Source organism: Argiope bruennichi, chromosome 7 (assembly GCF_947563725.1).
Source record: "Argiope bruennichi chromosome 7, qqArgBrue1.1, whole genome shotgun sequence".
In the NCBI taxonomy this organism is placed as follows: domain Eukaryota; kingdom Metazoa; phylum Arthropoda; class Arachnida; order Araneae; family Araneidae; genus Argiope; species Argiope bruennichi.
The window spans coordinates 34191523-34211070 of NC_079157.1; the positions used below are offsets into that span (position 1 = coordinate 34191523).

The 19548-nt window shown below is 29.8% G+C and overlaps 1 protein-coding gene across 1 annotated transcript in view; it reads left to right on the forward strand.

Moving 5' to 3' along the window:
• Positions 1 to 3045: 3045 nt before the first annotated feature.
• The window catches only part of LOC129976642 (clavesin-2-like), a 34005-nt gene continuing 17502 nt past the window's right edge, over positions 3046 to 19548 (forward strand). Inside the window, exons 1-3 of the mRNA XM_056090323.1 lie at positions 3046 to 3142; positions 5474 to 5653; positions 15695 to 15937. Coding sequence (XP_055946298.1) covers positions 5497 to 5653; positions 15695 to 15937 — 400 coding nt within the window. The 5' untranslated portion in view covers positions 3046 to 3142; positions 5474 to 5496. The remainder of the gene's footprint in view (positions 3143 to 5473; positions 5654 to 15694; positions 15938 to 19548) is intronic.

A 19548-nucleotide genomic window follows, 5' to 3' on the forward strand; every position in this document is an offset into this window, starting at 1 on the left:
GAGTATTGAACAATGGTAAATATAGCCCTAAACCTAATAAGGAATATATGGAATGTTCTGTAGAGCTGGATGTATGAAACTTTGACATTCTAAGCATATTATCAAATATAAATATTTATTGAAAATAATTACAATCAGTTAGTATGTTCTTACAATTCTACTATGAAATAATCGTTTCACATTATTTTTTTATGCTTTCTTTTGATGGATAAGTTTTATCAAGACTATACTTGAAGAGTATTGAACAATGGTAAATATAGCCCTAAACCTAATAAGGAATATATGGAATGTTCTGTAGAGCTGGATGTATGAAACTTTGACATTCTAAGCATATTATCAAATATAAATATTTATTGAAAATAATTACAATCAGTTAGTATGTTCTTACAATTCTACTATGAAATAATCGTTTCACATTATTTTTTTATGCTTTCTTTTGATGAATAAGTTTTATCAAGGCTATACTTGAAGAGTATTGAACAATGGTAAATATAGCCCTAAACCTAATAAGGAATATATGGAATGTTCTGTAGAGCTGGATGTATGAAACTTTGACATTCTAAGCATATTATCAAATATAAATATTTATTGAAAATAATTACAATCAGTTAGTATGTTCTTACAATTCTACTATGAAATAATCGTTTCACATTATTTTTTTATGCTTTCTTTTGATGGATAAGTTTTATCAAGACTATACTTGAAGAGTATTGAACAATGGTAAATATAGCCCTAAACCTAATAAGGAATATATGGAATGTTCTGTAGAGCTGGATGTATGAAACTTTGACATTCTAAGCATATTATCAAATATAAATATTTATTGAAAATAATTACAATCAGTTAGTATGTTCTTACAATTCTACTATGAAATAATCGTTTCACATTATTTTTTTATGCTTTCTTTTAATGGATAAGTTTTATCAAGGCTATACTTGAAGAGTATTGAACAATGGTAAATATAGCCCTAAACCTAATAAGGAATATATGGAATGTTCTGTAAAGCTGGATGTATGAAACTTTGACATTCTAAGCATATTATCAAATATAAATATTTATTGAAAATAATTACAATCAGTTAGTATGTTCTTACAATTCTACTATGAAATAAATATTAATTATTTGTCGATTTCGACTACCATCTTATTCGCTGTAGACTATATTATATTTCAGTTAAATTTCTTTGATGTAATTTTTGTCCGTGATTCTGTCAAATTGTCAGATATTAAATTGACTTTAATTGCCTTACACATTATTTATCGCGTACATGAACGTTCCTGATTTAAACCAAATGCATGACATCATAACCTTATTGAAAGTGTCTGTCTTCTAAATTCAGTACTATAAATTACAAAAATATTAAATAGAATTCTTCCTTAACTTTCGGAAATCGAATTAAAAAAATAGAAGATGAAGCAATTGATTAAACTATGAAAGTGATTTGTTTTTCATTCATAACAATAAAAATAATGTTGTGAAAAATTCTTAAAAATATGTTTAAAAGTTATTTAAAGTTAGATTAAAGAAATTTGCAGCATCTAAATTTGCATCATTGAAAATGAATTTTTTTAGACTTTAAATCGATGTAAAAATTATTTTTGGAAGTTATCGAAAAAAAATTTAGATTAATTCTTAATTGATTAAAATTATACTTAAAATTCCAAACAATTCGCATCGTTATGCGAATTCTTTCCTGCTCCCCAAAGTGTATTGTGCTATAATTGGTAACTCTAGGTCAGACAGTTTGACTTGCAGAGCGCCAGCACACAAATACATTCATCTTATAATTTTTGTGATGAAATATTTTTGGAAGTTATCGAAAAAATAAAATCTAGAATAATTCTTAATTAATTAAAATTTGGAACAATTCTCACCGACGTGAGAATAATTTCCTGCTCCCCAAAGTATATTGTGCTATAATTAGTAACTCTAGGTCAAACAATTTGACTTGCAGAGCGCCAGCACGCAAATACATTCATCTTATAATTTGTTTGATGATATATTTTTAAAAGTTATCGAAAAAATAAAATCTAGATTAATTCTTAATTAATTAAAATTTGACGCAATTAGCATCAATGTGCGAATTCTTTCCTCCTCCCCAAAGTATACTGTGCTATAATCGGTAACTCTAGGTCAAACAGTTTGACTTGCAGAGCGCCAGCACACAAATACATTCATCTTATAATTTTTGCGATGAAATATTTTTGAAAGTTATCGAAAAAATAAAATCTAGAATAATTCTTAATTAATTAAAATTCTACTTAAAATTTCAAATAATCGCATCGATATGCGAATTCTTTCCAGCTGCCCAAACTGTATTGTGCTATAACTCTAGGTCAAACAGTTTAGGTAAAAATTAGGTAACTCTAGGTCAAACAATTTGGCTTGCGGAACGCCAGCTCACAAATGCAATTCGCATGGATGTGTGTATTCTTTCCTGCTCCCCAAAGTGTATTGGGCTATAATTGGTAATTCTATGTCAAACAGTTAGGCTTACAGAGCGCCAGCACACAAATGCATTCATCTTTATAATAATTAGGAATCAAACTTGAGAGATTTGTAATAAAACATTAGAAAAAAATAATTCTTAATATATCTTATATTAAAGCAGCTAACTAAACTAGTTTAAAACTAAATAGATATATAGGTGCGTTTTTGCATTTAAAAAGAATACTAAAGTATTTCACAAGCAATACAAATTTTTCTTACAAACATCTATAGTTGTTTGCACTTTACAAGCAATAATCTCATCCTATCAAATGAGCAAATATATTTCGAAGAACTTCACGTTTTAGGCGAGCAGAACGTGAGTTTAACATCTTTTATTTATTTTATTTGTAAATAATCAGCTGTAGAAACAATCACGTTTAAGGCTGTTACACATATGTTATAGATTAAAAGATATTTCTCACTAATTTGGAACTTTCGGGGCTTGTACTTCCATATTATCTACTTTATTATCGCACAAATTCTTGAGAAATAAACGAATAAGTTGGCAGAGGGTATTTTATCAAAAACCATTTTCTCCAGATGTTAACTCTGATCTTTCTAGATATTGCTTATATACGCTCCTTACAATTTGCTGTTCTTTCTCAGTTCATTTTGGTCTTTCTTAGGATTACTTCTTTATAAAAGACAGCTGGTATGTACATTTATTTTATTTGTTAAGATATATAGTTGTTAATTTTTGATTTTCATTCATACATTTCATTCTTATATGCTTTTTTGACGAAATAAAGAATTATTTATTAGAGTATTAATTACGTCTTTGAATTTTTTCCTCTATTTGATATTTTTTTTGTGTAGTAAATTGTCACATCTTTTTGAAATTTTAGTAATTTTCTGTTTAAGCTTAAAAACTGTAAACGAAGAAGGCTTGTTATTTTCGAAAACATTTATTTCATAGTATTGCTTACATAGCTAATATTAAATTATAAATAAAATTTTCTCTGGAGATTGAAATTATATTTTGATCGATGAACAACCATTTACTAACGAAGGAAAAATATGCATTTATTGAGCAAACGATTATTTATCAATTAAAAAAGAGAAAGAAAATTATTTTCATTTAAAATACCTAAGAAAATGACACATTTAGCTTTAAGCAGCTCCGTTTTACAGAAAATCAGGATTTAAAAATAATACATATATATATAAGAAGTGATATCTCTAAATCTTAATTAAATCATATTTAATTTCTTAATTATATTTTTTTTTCTTAATTTAGTCCGTATTAACTTCATTACAAAATGTGCTCATATTTCCAGATCAAATTCCACCTTTTTTTATTTAATTAATGTAATAGAAGCCCTGTAAAATTGCTGAAATCGGCAAGTTTCCACACTCCGAGTAAAAGGATAAAAAATTGTTGATTTAAACTCGTTCTTTTAAAAGATCCCTATAATTCCCATACATAAACAAACACTTGTAAAGAAATCCCCATCAAAATCTCACAGTATATAAAAATAGAAATAAATATTTTCGTCCCCTCTCTTCTTTTTTTTTTTTTTTTTTTTTTGCTCTTGTATTTGATGTTGACGTACCTCATCGCTTCTGCTTGTACATAAATTATTCCTCGCTAGTTGGATGAAGCGAAGTTTAAAGATTCGAAGTGTCTTTTCTCTCTTCCGCTCGGCTACTTACTATATATATATATATGTGTGTGTGTGTGTGTGTGTGTGTGTGTGTGTGTGTGTGTGTGTGTGTGTGTGTGTGTGTGTGTGCGTGTGAGTGTGTGCGTGTGAGTGTGTGTGTGTGTGCGTGTGTGTGTGTGCGTGCGTGTGTGTGTGTGCGTGTGTGCGTGCGTGTGTGTGTGTGCGTGTGTGCCTCGCACTGACACTTTTGATTTTTAACTTCGATTTATTCCGTACCGGGAGGCAAAATTTATGTACAAGAATAATTGGTAAGCAATACGTTAGTCTATATCGCGACACAAGAGAAAAAGAGCGGGAAATTTTATCCTCATATATATGTAACATTATTTTGGTTGAAGTAGAATGCAGGTTCGAAGACGTCGAAGAGACATGTTATATTTTAAAATTAATTTTAATATCCATTTCGTGAAAGCATAACTATTTACAAGCAGAGACGTGGACAAGGCACGTCCGCCACAGCTCGTTACAAAAGCAGACGTAAGAAAAAGCGCGAAACAAATGATCACTAGTCTTATATAACATAGGATTTCCGGCCACGTGCTAATGGAATACATGTGTTGACCTTTGAAAAGGGCATCACATCATTTCATTTGATACGTAGTACTGATGGCGCATTATTTTTACAAAGGAATTAATTAAACCGAAAATGGAATTAGATCAGGAAATAACACAATATTTTACTATGGGCTAAAGAATTTAAAATATCATTATATATATATATATATATATATATATATATATATATATATATATATATATATATATATATATATATATATATATATATATATATATATATATATATATATATATATATATATATATATATATATATATATATATATATATATAATCAAAAATATAAGCATTATGAAAATTCCAATTAAAAACTATTTCTGAAACAATCTAAGAAAAAAAAATTTCTGAATCAAATGGAAAAAGCGCAATTGCATTTAGAGAATGCTAATGTTACTACTACTAAAGCACAGATGAACATAAACTAATTAGTAAATATATAAAGGAATAAAAATAGAATTACTTTTATTCCTTTTTATTTTTACTAATTTGGTTATATATATATATATATATATATATATAAATTAAAATACATAAATTACATCAATTATCATTTACATTTACATTTTATAAGTTACCGTTCTTTATGAGGCAATAATTAATTAAAAAATACCATACAACAAAAGTACAGGAGCAGTTTCTGGTATAAAATATGAATGCTCACTATTACCAAAACTTGTATTGGGAATTGATGCATTTAAGCTTTTCAGAAAATTATCATATTTTAATTTTATCTGTTGCAGATCCCAAACGCATTGTATAAAATATGTCAAATAGCCATGGGTTACTCGCAATAGAAAGAACCAAAGATCTTCTTCCTCTAGATATAAAATATGTTCCGGAATTATTCCTCAAAAATATTCAGAAAGTTCCAAATGAAATTTCTAAGAACGCTCTGCAAGAGCTGAAAGAATGTTTAAAAGGTATGTTTTCTTTCTCTTGGCTATATAAATAAGCTGTGTTTGTGGTATTCAGTGTAATATCATGAAATATTAAAGGTTGTTATTTGTTAAAATTTGTCTGTATTTTTAATCAACGAGCGGCATTCTGTGAAACTCGTGAGAAAATTTCTACGAACTGAAAATCCCACGGAATTCGAAAACCGAAATTGTCGAAAACGTAAAAGGAAAGATTTTATTATAATTGTATGATTCTACTAACAAATTGATTGAAATAAACTCAAAACTGTCAATAATAAAATTATTATTATTTCTTTTTTCATATATCTGTTTAATTCAAATTATTTCAGGCTTTACTGGGATTATATTCCCATGAATATCGCTATGTTTATAATCAAAGAACTGCATTCTATGAAAGATATAAGAATTTTCACGAAATTTAAAATCCAAAATGAATGATATTTGAAAAGAATGGTTTTATTCTAATTATATAATTTTTCGAACAAATTGATTTGAATGGAGTCATAATTGCCAATCATAAAATGTATCTTTTGTTTAACAGCTTTATTTAACTCAAGTCATTTCATTTTTATTGGAATGATATTTTCTTGAAAAATCTTATTTATAATCAAAGGACTGAATTCTGTGAAACGCACAAAGAAACTTCACCAACTATACAGAAATTCCACGAAATTCGTAAACCAAAACTGACGATATTTTGAAAAGATTGGTTAAAAAGCAATAGTTTAATTTTTCTCACAAGCTGCTTTTCTCAGAATAGAAGAATATTTCATTTCCACACGCATTCAATGACGATATTTGTAGTGTCGTCTCCACGTGTTTGACCTTCCAATAACATTAATCCTAAAAATTCTTTAGGATTATTGTTATTGTTGCCAGCAGACGAAATAAGTCGATCAAAAAGCGGAGCTCGCGCTGTGTAATTTAAGTCACAAAATTCGTCAACAGCTATTGATAAAGCTGAAATCAATTTACGATCTTTTGACTGGCTAGATTTGAAGATATTTTGTCTGATCTAACTTCTATCGTTTTTTGTAGACATGGGCATTTCTTCGAATTATTTTGAGAAATTCTGTATCCTTCTCAAAAATCACGGAATAACACGATAACACGTCTAGGGTATTTACAAAACAACTTTCAAAGTATCAATTGTCTGCCTGTTTTTTTTTTTTTTTTCCTCTTAACAGCTTCTTGACTGACAATAGCGCTTGCTATTATAACGCTGTTGAATGAATCCAACGCGGTTAAATACGGTACTTGTTTTTTTTTACTTTTCAGAAGTTCTTAAATGTGGTTTCTCACATGCGTTGAGCACAGGGCATTTACAGCCAAATAATAGTTTTTACTGTAAAATGTCTCCTCAAATTTGGTTCTAATTATGCACCAATTTTTTTGATCAATTAGATAGTGAAAAGGCAATTTGAATTTTGTATAAATGCAAGAATTTCTGTCCAATGGAATATAAGTTCGTTAATTTCATCTTAGAGGATTTTTTTTTCCTTCTTTGTAATCATATTAAAGAAGTATCATTGAAAAGATATTTTGAATTTTAAAATAATGTAAAAATCAATTTTGTGCTGCAGTAAATTCAAAAGTTAAAGTTATTATGGGAAAATACCCTAAATTCTATTTAACGTTTAATTAATTAAAATTTTAATTAAAAATTACAAAAAAATGTTTCAAAAGTATACCTCCCCCAAACAGTAAACATGTTTCGTAAGTATAGATTAGAGAATAGTAATAGGTTTCGTTAGTATAGGTTAGTGGTTAGCAATATGTTTCACTAGTATAGGTTAATGATTACTAATAAGTTTCGTTAGTATAGGTTAGTGGTTAGTAATAAGTTTCATTGGTATAGGTTAGTGGTTAGTAATAAGTTTCATTGGTATAGGTTAGTGGTTAGTAATAAGTTTCGTTAGTATAGGTTAGTGGTTAGTAATAAGTTTCATTGGTATAGGTTAGTCGTTAGTAATAAGTTTCGTTAGTACAGGTTAGTTGTTAGTAATAAGTTTCATTGGTATAGGTTAGTGGTTAGCAATATGTTTCGTAAGTATAGATTAGAGAATAGTAATAGGTTTCGTTAGTATAGGTTAGTGGTTAGCAATATGTTTCACTAGTATAGGTTAATGATTACTAATAAGTTTCGTTAGTATAGGTTAGTGGTTAGTAATAAGTTTCATTGGTATAGGTTAGTGGTTAGTAATAAGTTTCATTGGTATAGGTTAGTGGTTAGTAATAAGTTTCGTTAGTATAGGTTAGTGGTTAGTAATAAGTTTCATTGGTATAGGTTAGTCGTTAGTAATAAGTTTCGTTAGTACAGGTTAGTTGTTAGTAATAAGTTTCATTGGTATAGGTTAGTGGTTAGCAATATGTTTCACTAGTATAGGTTAGTGGTTAGTAATAAGTTTCATTGGTATATGTTAGTGGTTAGTAATAAGTTTCGTTAGTATAGGTTAGTGGTTAGTAATAAGTTTCATTGGTATAGGTTAGTGGTTAGTAATAAGTTTCGTTAGTATAGGTTAGTGGTTAGTAATAAGTTTCATTGGTATAGGTTAGTGGTTAGTAATAAGTTTCGTTAGTATAGGTTAGTGGTTAGTAATAAGTTTCATTGGTATAGGTTAGTGGTTAGTAATAAGTTTCGTTAGTATAGGTTAGGGGTTAGTAATAAGTTTCATTGGTATAGGTTAGTGGTTACCAATATGTTTCACTAGTATAGGTTAGTGGTTAGTAATAAGTTTCGTTGGTATAGGTTAGTGGTTAGTAATAAGTTTCGTTAGTATAGGTTAGTGGTTAGTAATAAGTTTCATTGGTATGGGTTAGTGGTTAGTAATAAGTTTCGTTAGTATAGGTTAGTTGTTAGTAATAAGTTTCGTTAGTATAGATAAGTGGTTAGCAACAAGTTTCGTTAATATAGGTTAGTGGTTAGCAACAAGTTTCGTTAGTATAGGTAAGTGGTTAGTAATAAGTTTCGTTAGTATAGGTAAGTTGTGAGTAACAAGTTTCGGTAATATTGATTAGTGATAAGTAATAAGTATAATTAGTATAGATTAATGGTAAATAATAAGTTTCGTTATTATAGATTAGTGGTTAATAATGCTTTTCGTTAGTATTGGTTAATGTTTACTAAATTACGTCTGCTTAGTTACTTGAGTGTTGTTAAATCATAAGCCGATTTCAAATGAGCGAGCGCGTGAACGAATCCCTTTTTCTATTTTAATTTAAACCTACATTTTCAAGCAAATAATTCCTAAAATGTTATGTAACCATTTTAGTAATGTTTGCACATTAAAGGGATTTGCTTCATTTTTCACTTAGACCTACGGTTTAGTTGCAGTTTCAATTATTTTTTTTTCTTGGACAATTTATCGCCAATATCTGAAAAGGACTTTCCCATTTGCCCAACTGCCGTCTACATCCAATAAAATGTGTTCTTTTTATCATCATAAAGATTCCAATCGAGACAAGAGCTAGCCTCATTTGAGATCCCGTGAATCAATCTACAGGAATTTTTACTCCATATCCACAGTGCATTGGGCTTACTGTTCACTGCGTTCTTACTTTTTTTTCTATTTTGGGTGCCTTTCTAAGCATCTCACTTGCATCAATTTAATAAGTTATTATAATTTTGTGTATCTGCTTTTAATGTTACAATGTTTTGGTCCGTTTAGACAAAATTTTCTATCGTATAATTTTATCCTATTTTTAATCATTTTCTTAAAAAGATATTTTATTTTAATACAATATATTTCATTACTGGAGTGAAACTTAAATCGCTTTCATTGTTTCTACTACTATATCTTTTTTTCCATTGCTGGAACTCAAGATACGAACCACCCATGATGAATAGGTTTTCATTTAAAATTTGCTTTTAAGGATTTTTTTTCTTTTTGAAATTTGAATGTATTTGGGATCAAATGATAGATTCAGAATAAAAAAGCATTAAATAAATTTTTAAAGTTCGCTGTTTAAATACACAGTTTTAACGAAAATTAAGAAAATCCATTTTTAACTTATTCCAAGTATTAAAGACACATTAAAAAATACTGTGTGCAGATTCCTTCTTAAGAAACCAACTTTAAAAAGCGATTTTCTTTGAAATATAATTACTCTTTACTTCTTACTAATAAGAGGTATAAATACTATATCAGTAATATATTTTTGTTTTGGAGGTATTAGTACAAATGATGTATTATTCAGTCATTAAAGGTTTTACATTTCTTTATCTGTAATCAGTTGGGTTTCTTATCATTATTCAAATAAATCCCATATACAATGGCATCATCATATGAAATGTGTAAAATTTCTTGCTACCATTTTAGATAACAGATAATACTTTTCTCTTAACCGGAAAGTAAAAGAGAGTGAAAAAGATTTCTCTTTTGTTGCAAAATTACCTTTAAAAAGAAGAGTAAATGACCAATATTCGAAAAAATAAAATTTGTTTCTTCGCCAGTTGATATTGTTATGGTTTCGAGATTCTTTCGATTTGTTAGTCGACGAAGGAACAGTCCTTAGTAACGGACGACGACTTTATTAACACGAAGACACTTATACAAAAAAATACACAGGCGAATACACAGCAGAACACTACAACCAACAGTAACTCACAAGTAGTTATCGTTAGTAATAAAAACCGCAGAACGCAAAACGGCTAGACAGAATTCAGCAGTAGGAAGGAATCAATACTAGTCCTCACACGACTCGATGCTGCTTCTACACTAAACATAAGGATTCAACATGCAGATCAATTAGGCAAATGCTTGAGCTCCACACACCGATTGTGCTTCGCTGGACTAATCCAACTAATTCGCTTTTGACTCGCTATGCTACTATATATATCTTTATCTTTATCTATCTATCTATATATATATATATATATATATATATATATATATATATAGAGAGAGAGAGAGAGAGAGAGAGATAAAACTCACATTAAAAAAAAGTATTACTACTTTTTTTTAATGTGAGTTTTATCTATAGAATGAAGTATTTATTGGTATTTTTTAATATATATCAGATCAGTCACCTCAACTTGATTACAAATTTGAAGATTTCCGAGGTAAACACAAGTTTCTAAAAAATAATAATAATTAATTTTTTAAAAAAAAACGTTTAGTTCTGTGTCTATTTGGAACCGAAATCCGAAGATTCTTCTGGAAAATTCCAACTGATACAATTCCAATTGACTATACTATAAAATCAGGCAATCACGACATGGTTCTTTTGGAGTTCTTATCTCAGAATTATCTCTCTGATTGTTTAAGCTGAGCTCTATTCCTGTTTTCTATTCAACTATTTACTTAAGTTTTTTATATGCATTCTGTCTATATTTTTTTAAAGTGTGATTCATGGATTCCGGAATATACGGAGAATAAAGAGACTTCTTACATTTTTTAATATGTTCGAATACTTTTACAGTTCATTCATCTGCAGTATTTTTCTTCTTCCTGTGTAATTACATGCGGTTACGTGTGGAGAAATACATTAAATGGATTGATTTGCTAATTTAAAAAAGGTTTATTTGTAAGAGAAGAAAATAAAACGTATTTTAATAAATTTTGATATTCTAAAAGCTATCAAACGAGATTTTCTCTTACGAACGAAATACTCCTTAGAAATTTGGAAATCTATTTCAGTTTCAAAATATATTTTTAATTTCTAAAATTTCAATATTATATAATGTTACAAGGACAAATACCAGGTACATTTCATTTCTTTTGACAAATTCAATATGTACAGAGAGAAAGGAAAATTGAAAGGTATTGCAAAATTGATTTCTAGGGTATTTGATAAGTCAGTTTTACTTAAAGTGCCTTAAGTCAATATGCTTTAGATAGAAAAAAAAGTTGAAGTTTGCTTTAGAACAAAAGAAAAACTTTGCAGAAAACTTTTATCCTTGCATGTTTCCCAGAAAGTTCGGAAACCACCTAAAAATGGAATACTCTCCTGAAAATTTAAATCAAATATATCGTTTTTCATAGAGCCGTTTCGAAACGAAGAATCTATATTATATTTATCTTGAAAATAAGCATGAATATATTGATATCAATTGTTGCCCATTTACCACTTAGTCTTATGAAGATTTTATAAAGGATTTAATCTTTTTTCTCCCCAAAAAATTATATTTTGTAGTAGTTGTGATTTAAAATCTTACAGGAAATCTTTAAATTCATTTTCATGCAAAACTGAAGAGACATAATATTAGATTTTATCCCTATCGGCACATAGAAGCACAACAAAATATTTACAATATCTCCACGATAATCACTTCACATTTACAATGCCACGCAACATCGTAAAGATATCGTACAATATACTGTGCTAATAAGGACTACACCTCTTATACGAAGAATACAAAAAGAAAATATTGTAATTGTCAAAAAATTCGACTTCAAAATTTTAGCAAATCACTACATTTTCAGACGCTACTGCAAAACAAATGGAATAATGATTCTCTATCTGCAAGCGCAGTAATTAAAAACAATTTTATAAAAATATATAAAATTTGCTACGTAGTGTTACCCAAATATGAAAGTATTTTCTAAATTTGAACAAAATCCAGTATTGGAAATTTAGTGTGTTTCATTGTCAGAATGCAAGTGAATACGATAAAAAAGATCTTAGATAACAAATGACAGTATCACAGTAAAGATCAGTATTTGATTTTAAAATCCAATATCAGAAATTGAGTGGTATCATTGTCAGAATGCAAGCGAATACTATAAAAGAGATATGAGATAACAAATGACAATATCTCAGTAAGATCAGTATATGATTTTAAAATCCAATATCGGAAATTTAGTGTGTATCATTGTCAGAATGCAAGTGAATACGATAAAAAAGATCTTAACAAATGACAATATCTCAGTAAAGATCAGTATATGATTTTAAAATCCGACATCGGAAATTTAGTGTGCCTCATTTACAGAATGCAAGTGAATACGATAAAAAGATCTTAGATAACAAATGATAATATCTCAGTAAAGATCAGTATATGATTTTAAAATCCAGTATCAGAAATTTAGTGTGTCTCATTGTCATAATGCAAGTGAATACGATAAAAAGATCTTAGATAACAAATGACAATATCTCAGTAAAGATTAGTATATGATTTTAAAATCCAATATCAGAAATTTAGTGTGCCTCATTTACAGAATGCAAGTGAATACGATAAAAAGATCTTAGATAACAAATGACAATATCTCAGTAAAGATCAGTATATGATTTTAAAATCCAATATTAGAAATTTAGTGTGTCTCATTGTCTGAATCCGACAAAAAGAGCTTATATTCTAAATTGAAATAGCGGATAAAAATTGATATCTAATTTTGAAATCCAATGTAGGAAGTTTAATGCGTTTCATTGTCTGAGTGCAAGTGAAAGCGATAAAAAGAGCTTAGAATTTAAATGGAATTAGCTAAGTGCATAAATTGGTATATAATTTTAAATTCCAGTATCAGATGTTCAGTGTGTCTCGTTGTCTGAGTGCGAGTGTATAAATAAAGAGACTTTCGATATTAAATGCAAATAGTTAAGTGAGTAACGATCGGTATCCAATTTGAATATCCAGTATCAGAAATTGAATGTACCTCATTGCCAGAGGACACGTGAACACGATAAAAAGAGCTTAGGAATTAAATGAAAATAACTAAGTGAGTAAAGTCTGGCATGCGGTTTTAAAACTTAAAACATACATCTGTATCAAATTAGTCAAGCGACTTTCCGTCTGTCGGTTTCTATATTCGCATAAATTTAAACTCAAAACTACAGTAACACAAATAAAGAAACTTGGATCTTGTTTGTGCAGTTGTATTTTCGCGTCAGGTTTTGATTTCAATTGCTTGGCAAAATTGTATCTAAAATACATTTTCGTTTCCAAGATTATATTACAAAATAAAGAAAAGAGAAGCTCTAAAGAGGAAAATAATTAAATTCTGAATTTTGTATATCGTTCACTGTCTTGTCAAATGTCTCATATTTTTATTAGAAAGGAAGGAACCTTAAATATCTCAAAACTGTATTCTAACTTCGGGGAGAGGAAATTTATTTTTGTATCTCTACCACAAATGTAATAATAAATTTATTTGCAAATAAAAGTTCACTTAACTGTCATAGTTTGAGCAATGAAGGTATTGTGCCCCAAATACTCAGCTGCTATTAAAAATCTGTGCTCACAGCAATGCGTTTTGATAAGTAACAGATTCATTGGAAAAAATATTGAGCTTTTTTGCAACTATACCAAATGAATTGCAATAAAAATTATGCAATTCATTTGCAAAAAATGATAAAAAGCTTTTACAATTTGTTGGAAGAACTAAATAAAAATATTTAATATGAAACTTATTTATGGAAATATACATGCATGCATGCCTGTTATGTCTTTTTAGAAGCAAAGCGAGCTAAATTTTATGAAAATTTGAATCATCTTTATTAATAATAGGAAAATATACGTGTGCTTATGCTAGCTCACGGCAAGTCAGATTGTTTGACCTAAAAACAACCAAATCTGCCACAAATCTTAATTCCTAAGGTAGGGATGTCCAACTCGAAATTATACTATTTTCTTAATTTTTCTTACATTTTTAATTCGTTAAAATTTTCATATTGTCTGTTAGATATCGACCCTCTAGATCTTCAAAACTTTTCGAGTTATATCTCCTGGGATAATTAGTGATCCAAAGGATATTTTTTAACACTCAAAAGTTTTTATTTTGATATGCGTAATGATACCAATTCAGATGTAATACGAGTTATTTCTGAATTTTATTAATGTTCAAAAATATTTTTTATATAATTTTTAACAAATCTTTTAATTATTAAAAATAAATTCAAATATCTTTCATTTTTTTTATTAGATATTCAGTCTCATGATTTCACATTATTTTCCTTGATTGATTGATTTTACCTTAAGGGGTTACTGTTTTTTAACAGGGCAGTTTAGTTGAGAAATCAGAAAGTGAAGTTTAATTCCGCGAAAAAAAAAAGCGTACAATTAGACTGCCAAAACAATTACGTTATTAATGGGACAATTACATCACAAGGTTCTATTCAATTAGAAATGTTCGTGTAAAGTTTATGCTTAAAATTACATTGATGAGCAGATAATGTCTTCAAGTTAATTAGACATTATCTGCTCATCAATTAGATATATAATTGAAATTTAGCATATCAGATAATTCCGAAGAAGCACCTAGTGACCAAAGATGATTGGATTTCAAAAGAAAATGTTTTGATTGGTATACGCTGCTTGCCTTAAATTCGATAAAACAATCGTTTTAAAAGGTCATAGAAGCACTGCCTTCCTTTTCATCATACGAAAAAAATGATATTATTTTGTTTGTGGTTTTTGAAGCCGCAAAATGCACCGCAGAAAATTGGCAATTTATCGCTTTTGTGACATCAATGTTTCGCTTTTGGGGTATTAGAAAATGATAAAGAATATTGTCACATTTGGCGACCTATCGCCAACAAAATATTACAACTTAGCACGAATGCCCGCCATGTACCCGATTCTCCTATCTGGACAGCACATCAAAATCGCGCCAATCTCCAAAAACTCGCCTAAAGATTGTCATCCTGGATAGTTACCAGAAATGAAAACAAAAGGCTTTTAGAGGTTGTAATAAAAAAAAGGATTACATTTAGTGAGAAATCTCTCCAAATATTTTAATTTTGGCGACTGTACATTAATCATAAGCCTAGTTGTAATCGTTATGACTTATTTCCTTATAGAAATTGATATTCGTTTCTTCCAAAACAGTTGTCTTTCAACAATTAGTCATTTTACTTCTTTAAAACTCTACAAATTACCTTTTTAATGGTATCAATTTCATATCTGTATAGTTTCCGCTTAATTTTAATAATATTTTTTATTCATATTTATTTCATATTTATTCATATTATTCATTTATTCATTATTCATTTTATTCATATTTTTATTAATATTTTGATATACTATCTGAAATTAAATTCATTTAATGAAAATCTTTTTATCGCAATGACTCATTAGTACTAAACGCTTGTTTTATTTTCCACTTTCAGGTCGTAAAGAATCGAAAGCTGTTGAATTTGAAAATGATTTCCTAAACGTTTTTCTGCAAAGAAATAATTATAATGTCAAAGAAGCATTCAGAATGATTCTATGTTATCTCGATTTAAGGAAGAAACACAGTTATTTGTATCAGCGAATTGAAATTGACTTTACAACGATCCCATCAGGCCAATATGCGGCATTGTTACCCCATCGACATCCAGATGGCTCTGCTATTCTACTCTATGAACTGGGTAAGATTTAATTGTAAATCTGATACTGTTTATGAACATTTTCAGTGTCGATATTAAACTGTCCTCACATAACATTAATTCATTTTATCATATAATGACAGTCGATGCAGACTTCCTAGCATAGGGGTAGCGCGTCTTCGTCGTGCCCTGGGTTTCTCGGGTTCGAGTCCCAGTTCGGGCGTGGTTGTTTTTCATCTGTGTTCTATCTGTGAGATGTGTGAATGTGCCCCCCTGTAAAAAGCGGCTGTGCAAGCGAATGTGTGTGTTTCATATTCATATGAGCTAGAAGTCCGACTTCTGTCCTTGGGTGTTCAGGGGTCTTTACCCTCAGGAACTACCCGCAACCCTTTCTGTGGTAACGCGGACACGGCATCATCATCATCATCATCAATGACAGTCGATGTCATCATTTCACGAAATGGCTAAGTGTTTAAATATAATCTGTATAAATGTTAATTCCTTATTCTTGTTCTCTTATGTATGTATTACCATATGCAAACGATTGTTTAATTAGAGCTCAAAAAGGTATTTTAAAATAAAAAATGCCGGCGTCTTGGCATAGGGGTAGCGCGTCTTCCCCGTGATCTTAGCGTCCCTGTTTGGGCATGGTTGTTCTTCTTCTGTGTTCTATCTCTGAGGTGTGTGAATGTCCCCCCCCCCCTCTGTAAAAAGGGGTTGTGCAAGCGATTGTGACACATGAAGTAGCAATGTCGTACTCCTGGCCCTAGTTGGCGCTACTGAAAAAACAAGAGATGCTCACTCTTCTTAAATCGCTGACAGATAAATAAATATCAGCGGGCGTATAAAGTGCCACAACACAACAAAATAATAGGTTAATGAGATGCTTAAATTTCCATTACGTTACCTTAAAGCCTAGAAATACGTCGTCTATAAATAAATATAACTTAAATTCAAAGGTGGTAAATATGCTTAACACTGCCGGTTCATGGTGCAAGAGATTTCATAATGGCACTGAGTTCCAGCGCTTGCCATTACATTTAAACTCCCTGAAAAGTTATCTGGACCGTCACACCACTTCCCTTATATCTAACATATTCTTATATTTAACTATCAGTATTTGTTGTTGACTTTATTTTATTCAAATTCAACATTCATTTAAAAAAATGAGGTAAAACTGTTCACACAGTTGGAGTTTCTTAAGATTCGGAATCTAATTTTTAATAATTTTATGCATATTTTGACTTCAGTTTTGATACGTTGATTATCTGAGTATTGTAGTTTGTGACATTTTGGTTTATTTCTTAACTCAAAACATGGTTAAAATGTTTCTAATAAAACTGAATTAAATTGCATCAGTTTTATTTTTATGTAATGTAGTGATCCGCAAAGCCGTTCTATTCAAATGTAAAATGAACTTCAAATTATAATGTTATACATTGCTGAAATTGAATTCCTAGCAATTTTATGATTTCTAAACAAAATTGAATTAATGGTAAGTATAAATTCCAGTGAACATTCGATGATATTTTAACCCTTACTCCTCAGTGGTAAGCATGATTATCGCTTTCAGTTTTCCCTGAATAATCTCTGTTAAGTATATTTACCACCTTATATATCATAAATAAAACGGCAAATCAGCGAACTTTTGAAGCTTCATATTCACATCATCGGTTTAATATGACATAACCCCAAAAGCATCTATTTCTTTCTACACCGGAGTTATGCTCTATAAGGATTTAATATAATAATCTAGCCTGAAGAATGTCAACTTTATTATTTTATAATGCCAAGTATTTTATATAAAAATACCAAATATTATATGTTTGAATCTGTAAAAAAGTTATAATATTTGTTTCTAAATTTACAAAATAGAAATATTTCAAAGTTCTTAGTCATTATTCGAACTGTTAATATAAAAATGGCCCAAAATGAATAATTAGCAAACTGAAAACTTATAATCAGGACAGGCTCCTACCCAACTAGATCAAATGCTTCCAACTGGGGTCAACATAAAAACGGTACAAAAATGCACTCAAACATATTCAATATAAAATCGAGAATCGGTTTATTTTTAGATAATTAACTTGAAAAAACTATTTTTTTTAATTCACTTACTGACCACGTGGTCGATCTTTTACAATAATTATTTTAAAGCTGAAATATAGCTACTAAGAAAGAAAACATGTCGCTTTGTCAACTCTACCAAATTCTTCGGTCCGTGGTGGCCTGTAGGTAAGGTCTGAGCTTCGGATCCGGAGGGCTTCAGGTTTAAGATCCAATTCCACAAAAGAACTGTCATATAAGCTGATATGATGCACGTTAAATTCGTTGGGACCAAACGTCATCCCGTTGGCAGGGTGTAGAAGTTTGGAGAGGGGGCCCTAGTGTTGCTTTAAAAACAAGACGTTAATATAAATAAACTAAAACTCCCAAATTTAGTATCCCGCCTCTGTATAGGACATACTCGCTTCACGCACAAGCATCTTATTTTTGGTGAAAGGGTGCCAGTGTGCCAAACATGTCAAGCTAATTTTACTATTAAGCACATTTTAATTGAATGCCCACGTTTTAATTCGTATCGATTACACTTTTTTAAGTCATTATCATTAACTCTACAGGAATTGGTGGGTGAAAAACATCATCCAAACCTTTTTAAATTTTTAAGAACCATTGGATTTTATATTCGCATTTAACACTTCTTTTTGCTGTTTTATCGCCTTTTATTTATTAAATTATTTTCAACAATTTTTAAGTGAAAATATTTTCTCAAACTTTCATTTGGAATTTTAACTCTTTGAAAGCATTTTATATCATCCGAATTTGAGTATTTTACTTTATATTAGATTTTATGGTGTTTGTTTCTTTTTAATCTAGTAGCCTTTCATACCATGTACCTGGCGCAGCTTGGCCAAAAATGGCTCTTGTGCTAAAAAAATTCAACCAACCAACCAACCTGAATTATTCCTTCGATTTCGCTTCGGTCTTAGCAACCTTTAAAAATTTCGAGTGACTCTTGCGGCCTTACACAGAAGACTTTGTGTGTTTGTAATGTGGAATTTATTTCTACTTCGTTTACTTGTTTCAGAAAAGACGCGTACAATCTAGCAATTCTTTGCCTGACTATTTAGACTGAGAGCTCTCATAAGGGGGTTGAAAAACCCAGCCATTGGTGTTAAAAGCAGATTGAAATGTAAAGAAAAAAGAACTGTTCTTCAATAATATCGTAATCAGACAATTCTTGCATTCAGCCGACCACACTGCCATCAACAAACGAAGCATTAGCGAAGGGATTTATTGTGGCCGACTTCTGTCATTATCATAATTCCGAACTATCATAATCCGCCACTATCCGAACTATCATAATCCTGTTGAGATTGCACCTAGAATCAGGAAGAAATAGGAAAACAAAGAGTACAGTGAATAATGTGATCCAAATTGTAAGAAATTGTGATTCATAATATCAAGCCATCATATATCATGAATCACTTTGTTTGCAATTAACTTCTTTAGATTTATCTTCTTTATCATAATATTGTGGGGAACGCTTATAAGCCAGTTAACAACTACGCTACCCCAGCAATTGCTTTCGTATCGTGGTCATGTTGCTGGGCTGCAAACCACAAGGTCCCAGGTTCTATCCTTGCTCGTCA